The sequence below is a fragment of the Capricornis sumatraensis genome, chromosome 16 (genome assembly GCF_032405125.1).
Source record: "Capricornis sumatraensis isolate serow.1 chromosome 16, serow.2, whole genome shotgun sequence".
NCBI lineage: Eukaryota > Metazoa > Chordata > Mammalia > Artiodactyla > Bovidae > Capricornis > Capricornis sumatraensis.
Genome location: NC_091084.1, coordinates 31,437,027 through 31,443,997, shown reverse-complemented (window position 1 = coordinate 31,443,997; position 6,971 = coordinate 31,437,027). Strand labels below are relative to the sequence as shown.

Below are 6,971 nucleotides of genomic sequence, written 5' to 3'. Positions count from 1 at the left end.
GGGAGTGTTGGGCCAAGGGGACACCTTAGGGGATGAGGAGGGGACGGAGGGAGGAAAGGGCTGTAGTGAAGGGAGGGGAGGGGATGGCACTGAAGGATCCCAGGCCTGGTGCCTGTGGCCTGGGAGCAGGCCGTCTTCTCAGCAGTGGAGACAAGAGCAGACGCAGAGCCCCGGGCTGAGAGCACGGACAGTGCCTTGGACTTGCTGCCTGTTCCCCGGGGCTGTCCTGCTCACTTTCGGGCGCCCAATACTAGGGCAATGATCAAGCCCAGAACCAGCAGGAACATGGCGGCCGAGAGCAGCACCGTGATGACCACCATGCCCCCTGTCCGGGCCATCGCCAGCCCAATGGATTCTGCCTTCCTTCCTGTCAGAAGAGAGGAGGGAGGCAGTTCTAGGCAGGAAGGGCCTCCACCCTGCCGAAGCCTCCCAGCCCGGCCCCTCATCCATTCATCCAGCCAGGCATCCCCTCATCCATGTATTCATCCAACCAACCAACGAACCATCAGATAAACATTTATGAAGCATCTCCTATGTGAGGCACTGAGGATTCAGAAATTAATCGGACACAGTCACTACCGACAAAGTTTAGCGGTGCGGGGAAATGTGTCAGCGGCCGCTTAAAATGCCGGGGGCTCAGTGTGAGGATAGAGGAAGGCAGAGAAGCTAAGGGAAGATAGGAAGGGGCAGATGGGGGATGGGGCGGGATGGGCCAGGGAAGGCTCTGGGGCCCTGAGACGTTACTCACGAGGAAGTGTGGACATTGGAATTTCTCTGCTGGACTCGGTGGATGCCCCCTTTGTCACGAGGTAGGAAACGCTTTTGTGGTGACGTTCGGGAGAGGACAGAATCCTCGGTCAGTGTCCAGGACTTAGAGTATGAGGGAGGCCAGGCCTCCCCCTCCACAGCTGTGCCCAGCAGAGGCCTGTTCTGTTAGCTGTGCCCCTGCTCTCTCTCCCATACTCACCACCTCCCACCACCACTGCCACCAAAGTCAGGGCCCAGCTCCTCTTCCTATAGCCCTTCCCACCCGTGCCCCAGGCCCGGGCCTGGTACTTACTAGTATTTGGTTCCTGGTGCCAGGTTTGTCACCTGGTATGCACTGAGCCGGGTGACCGTGAAGCCAGACCCGCTGTCCACCACACTCACCAGCTCCCTGCGTCCGCGGCACGGAGGCACCACGAAGCTAGATCTCACCACTGGGCGGGAAATTGGTGATGAAAGGCAGGGTCAAGCCTCGAGAGGCCCCAGGGAGAAGGGCAGTATTTAGAGTATGGATGGTGGGAAAAGGGGGTCAATAGGAAGGGAGAGTGGGAGGAGGGATGCCTGGGTATCCTGGGAAGGGATCTATGGGGACTAGGGGGTGCTGGGAGCGAGAAGCAGACCTTTGCTGTCATTGGCTCTCCGGACAGTCAGTGTGGCGTTGCCCCCTGTGAGGTGACACGGGGGCAAGGCAACTAGCAGGCTTTCCGTCATCACAGGGGACAGCAGACCAGAGAGGCTTGAGATGTTGAAGTCAGCTAGGGGGCCAGGAAGGAGTTCGGGGGAGGATCAATCCCTTTCTCGCCAACAGACCAGCCACCCCACTCCACCCGTGGGGGTCCTCTCTAAGGACGAAGAGTCCTCTCCACTCTAGTCTGTTTGCAGAACATGAGTCTTTGCCTATATGACCACCAGGTGGCAGGCTTGGGCTGCAGAAGCTGGGTACTCCTCCAAGCCTCCAGATGCAGGGGTGCTAGGAGGGGGCAGCTCCCAACCCCACCGCTGTCGAAAGCCTTGGTCTCTTCCCCACTCCTGCCTGCCTCCTGGATCTGGAAGGGGACAGGCATGTGCCCTGGGCCCAGTGACTGATGCCTGGTCACCGCCGTCACCAGTTCCCCAGCCCCAACTGGCCAGACCAGCCCCTCTTTGACAGCCCTGGAAGGCACAGTGCATCCTCTCCAGACCCCCTCTTCCAAGCCCCTCCCCACCCCGGCCAGAGATGGTAGAGACCTGCAACCCCGGGGGCCAGGATAGCCAGCAGAATCAGGATCCAAGACAAGGTCCGCACAGGCCACGGAGATGCCATCGCTGGGCTGGGAGCTGGGGTGGGTGCTGGCAGGCTGTGACTCCCTAAGGCAACTGAAGCCCTGCCCTGGGGGCTGTCTGATTTTGTCTTGGGGGGGTGGGAGGAGCTCAAGGGGAATCCTGCCCAACCTGCCCCTTGGGTACCAACAGCCTCAGGGGAGGCCCCCAGACAGGTTTTTCAGGATGGGGAGCTAGCCCTCAGGCCAGGACAGGGAGGGCCTGGCTGGATCTCGGTGGCTTAGTCACCCACCGCAGAGGGGCAGAGGAGCTGAGGTGGGGGTGGAAAATCCTTCTTCTGGGACACCCTCGTGTAAGAGCACGAGTTTCCACCTGCACGAGCATCTGGAGCCCGGCCTGTAGAGGACCACCCCTCCATGTGGTGGGGGTCTTCCCATGAGGGTGGCAAGAACTGAGTTTTCCCTGGTGTGTGGGGAGAGGGGAGTCACCCTGAGGGGCTCCTGAAAGGGCCTTGGCTGGGCAGGAACAGGAGAGAAACAGAGAAACCAGCAGGACAGGATCGGGGCATCAGAGCCCAGGGCCCCAATTCTTGGCATCCACTGAGGCCCAGGCACTGAACTCTGGGAGAGGCAGAGGGGTATGGGTGCCAGGAAGCACATAGGGCTTCCCATTCCTCTGGAGAGTGGGCCAAGGATGCCATAGAGGCCTTCCAGAGATCAGAGAGGTGGGCACTGACCTGCCCAGTGCGGGTGGGGGAGGCACACTGTCAGCTTTGGTCAACGACATTTGTGGAACTGTTTGAGAATAAAGCGGAGAGAGAGATGGAGGGAGAAAATGAAAGAGAGACAACTTCTCCAAAGGCCCTTCCACCACTGTGCTCGGTGAGAGAGCAGGGAGACAGGAGGAGAAAGCACCTCTCCTGGGCGCAGGAAGGCACTTTGCTCTACACTCACGCTCACCGCCAGCCCGTGTGGTGGACATTATTGGCTCCTTTCGTGGATGTGGAAACTGAGACTCAGAGCCACTTGTGGAACATGGAATACTTTGTCAGGAGAGGTCGTAGACCTCCGCAGAGACCATTTATGTGTGTCTTTCTGCCCGTGGAGCCACTCTGGCGCCCCCAGTCCCAGAAGAGGGCCAGGGTCCCACCAGGGAATTGAGGGGCTGGTGAGGGTGTGTCCGTACCCCCACAGTGAGAAGGTCAGCTCCCGTCCTGGGGTTTGAGCAGGGGGTGAAAATAAAGACAGGACTCCTGGACCAAAGCGGAGAGTGGGAGGGCCTCAGACCAGCGCTTCTCCAAACTGAATGTGCGTGTGAACCACCGGGGATCTTGTTAAGATGCAGTATCTGATTCAGTGGGTCTGAGGTGAAGCCTGACATTCTGCATTTCTAACGAGCTTCCAGGTAAGGCTGATTGATGCTAGCCTGGGAGGCGCACACTCGAGTCACCAGATGCTCCGTATGGCCTCCCTCTGCCCCCGCCCACACGCACACTCTGGATCCTCTGCTGGAGATCAGGGTCAGGTGTTTTTCCCCCGTCTCCCGGGACAGGCTGCCTTTGGGTGAAGAAATGAATTCTGTTTTCCGTGTGCCTTGGCTTTTGTTCCCTTTCAGATAAGATCTGATCATCATTCTGCAAAATGAAAGAGGATCTTCGGCACATTGAGAACTTTGGAGAGAGGGAACTGACTAAATGGTGGAATTCCAGGGTGAGGGATCTTCTTAGTACTCTTTACATCCCATCCCCAGCCAGGAGGATGTTTACACTTGGGCTTGGGAGAGATCACTTCCCATCTCAGTCACAAACCAGCAGCATAAAGAAGGGGATGGGTTTATTGCAGACTGGGTCGTGTTGTGTCCACTCCTAAGCTCCCATCTCCATCTGAAATTATGAGTGGGACAGTGTGGGGTAGGGTAGGACAGAGCTCTGACCAGATTTTAAAAGGATAAGAGGGGCCTGTGCCTTTAAACCCTCCTTTCTCTCCCTTCAGTCCTCCCCCCTTCCCCACCCTTGGCCCTCCCCAGGTTTCTGGAGGAGCTGAGAGTTGCGTCTTCTCCCTGCCCTGCCGAGCTGCTCACTGGCTGCTCTGGAGGCTGTGCTTTGGGGTCTCCATGGAAACCATTAGTTGCTAAGCAACTGGAGCATCATCTGTGCTGAGCTCTCGCATCTAATTATCCCATCACAGCCACCGAGAAGGGTTTGGGGAGCTGAGAGGAGGGGGAGGACAAGCACAGGAGCAAGAGGATAACTCTTTTAGCAGAGCAGATTCATTGACAACGCTGAAGTCATTTAAAGCCACAGCACTCTGTTCCTCTGGAGGATTTCCTCATGGTTTGGAGAAATCGAGCCAGGGCCATAAATGCCTGGGGTCTGTCTCTTGGACCCACTCTTTCTAGGCTGTCTCCCTCTTGGTTTCTCGATTCTCAACTCACTCAAGTTTCCTCCCTTGCCTCCTTCCCTCCAAATAGCAAATAGTTATTAAATACCAGTTATGTCCCTGGAACTGTGCTAGGCACCAGGGATATGAGGGTAAGATAAATTTTTGCCCTCAAGGAGTTCCTGATTGTTCTATTCTGCTCCAAAGATTAGCTCCTGAAACAGACCTACTCTCTAAACTGTGGTTCTTTCTTTCTTCCTCTCTTTCTCCCTTCAGTGCTTCCTTCTTCCCTCCCTCCCTCCTTTCTTTCATTCTTTTTAAATTGAACTATGGTAATTTTGCAACCAAAAGAGCTTGGATCAGAACCCAGGTCTGCCTGATATATTATACTTTTGTTTCTCCTTTGGCAATGCCATTCTTAGTCACTTAGAAGAACATGCCCACTTGGTTCCATGGGCATGTCAACCTCTGATGGGCACTACCATGTAACTTTAGGTGAGTCAATTTGAACCTCAATTTTCTCACCTAGGAAATGGAAAGACTCTTTCCTTACCATTTGTCTAGCAACATATGGCAGCTGTAAAAATGCTTTAAAAATAAAGGTGCAGCAGGAATGTGGAGACCATTGTCAGAATCTATAGTAGCAGACTGGGGGAAACCCTGGCAACTTGGATCTAGAGGTCAGATGCAGTGTTCACCAAGTGTTGGTCCAATGATGAATGGTAGAGCATCTATCCTTGACATATGAGGCTGGAAAAGGCTATGAGAGTCAGAAAATCTCAGTCGTTCAGTGATAGAACCCAACTGGATACGTCTTTTTTTTTTTTTTTCTAATATTGCCCATGACATAACCACTTCCCTCAAACCTTTCAGCTTTCTGACCTTGACCAAGTTAACTACCTAACTACTCTGAGCTGCAGTTTTCTCTTCCATAGAAAGGGTATAAAATCTGTCTCATCAGGATACTATGACTATCACTCAAGGTAATTTATTTAAGAGTGCCTAGCACTGTATCTGGTTCAATAAATATTAATTTAAGTAATTTATCTTATCCTCTCTTTTTTATTAACCCTTGGTGCAGAAGAAGACTAGAGGCTCAGAGGCAATAAATAACATTCTGAAAGTCTCAGAGTGAGCAGAAAATGAGGTGGGATAGAATTCAAAATTTGCTTTTCCAACCATGTCACTGAGGTAAGGGCTTCCCATGTGGCTCAGTGGTGGAGAATCGCCTGCCAATGCAGGAGATGTGGGTTCAATTCCGGGATCAGGAAGATTCCCTGGAGGAGGAAATGGGAGCCTGCTCCAGTATTCTTGCCTGAGAAATCCCATGGACAGAGGAACCTGGAGGGCTACAGTCCATGGGACTGCAAAGAGTTGGACATGCCTGAGCGATTGAGCATGCACACACTGATGCAAAGGAGATGGCTGGGCAGGAAAGGTAGTCTGGGATCAGAGTGGGGGGTGAGTGACTGTGGTGAATCGGCTATAACACACATACCGAAGGGGCACCAGGCACGAGGGAACAGCCTGCTCACACACTTATTCATTCAGTAAATATTTGTTCAACAACTTCTCTATGGTGGGTACTACACTAGGTGATGAAATACAGAGATGATAAGACACAACTCCTGCTCTCAAGTTGCTGATTTTTGGAGAGTTACAGTTAGCCTTCCTAAGTGGAAAGGGATATTCCAAAAAAAAAAGGAACAGCACATGAAAAGACTCAAATATGTGAATTATCCTGACACCTCCTGGAACTGTGAACAATACATCTTGGCTAGCAAGAAGTATTCAAAGATGAACAGTGAGAGCTCTAGCCATCGGTTAGGCCACCAATGGCTTTGTACGCTATGCTAAGGAGCCTGGCTTTTTTTTTTTTTTTTTTGGCTGTGTTGGATCTTCGTTGCTGCTTGCAGGCTTTCTCTAGTTGCGGCGAGCAGGGGCTACTCTGCAGCTGTGGTATGCAGGTTTCTCGTTGCAGTGGCTTCTCTTGTGCAGCACGGGTTCTAGAGTGATGGCTCAGTAGTTGCGGTGCACAGGCTTAATTGCTCTGTGGCATGGAATTGTCTCTGACCAGGGATCAAACCCGTGTCCTCTGCACTGGCAGGTGGATTCATAACCATTAGACCACCAAGGAAGCCAGGAGCTTGATTTTTTTGCTGAAGAAAACAGGAAGCCTGTGAGGAGTTTTACTTGTTTAAAGATCTTTCTGGAAACAGCGTGGGGAATGGATTGGCAGCAGCTGAGAGACTGGTTCATTGTGTCAGGGTTGGTCTATGTGGCCAATAGAATAGAACAGAAATGACAATAGGTCACCCCTGAGGCTACATCCCAAAAGCCATCGCACCTGCCCCCTTGCTCTCATGGATTGCTCACCCTGGAGGATATGGGTGCACCTCCATGGGGAAGTCCACGTGGCAGGGACCAAGCAATGGCAGCCCACTCCACTGCTCTTGTCTGGAAAATCCCATGGACGGAGGAGCCTGGTGAGCTGCAGTCCATGGAGGCGCTAAGAGTCTTCTTAGCAACTTCACTTTCACTTTTCACTTTTATGCACTGGAGAAGGAA

At 53.1% G+C, this 6,971-nt stretch overlaps 1 protein-coding gene across 1 annotated transcript; it reads right to left on the bottom strand.

Moving 5' to 3' along the window:
* Nucleotides 1-230: 230 nt before the first annotated feature.
* On the bottom strand, nucleotides 231-2,068 carry UPK2 (uroplakin 2). The gene is made up of 5 exons (XM_068987952.1): nucleotides 1,993-2,068; nucleotides 1,386-1,520; nucleotides 1,061-1,199; nucleotides 749-819; nucleotides 231-367 (listed from the first exon to the last, which is right to left on the bottom strand). Exons 1-5 carry the CDS (start codon nucleotides 2,066-2,068, stop codon nucleotides 231-233), a joined length of 558 nt encoding a protein of 185 aa, XP_068844053.1.
* Nucleotides 2,069-6,971: the final 4,903 nt, after the last annotated feature.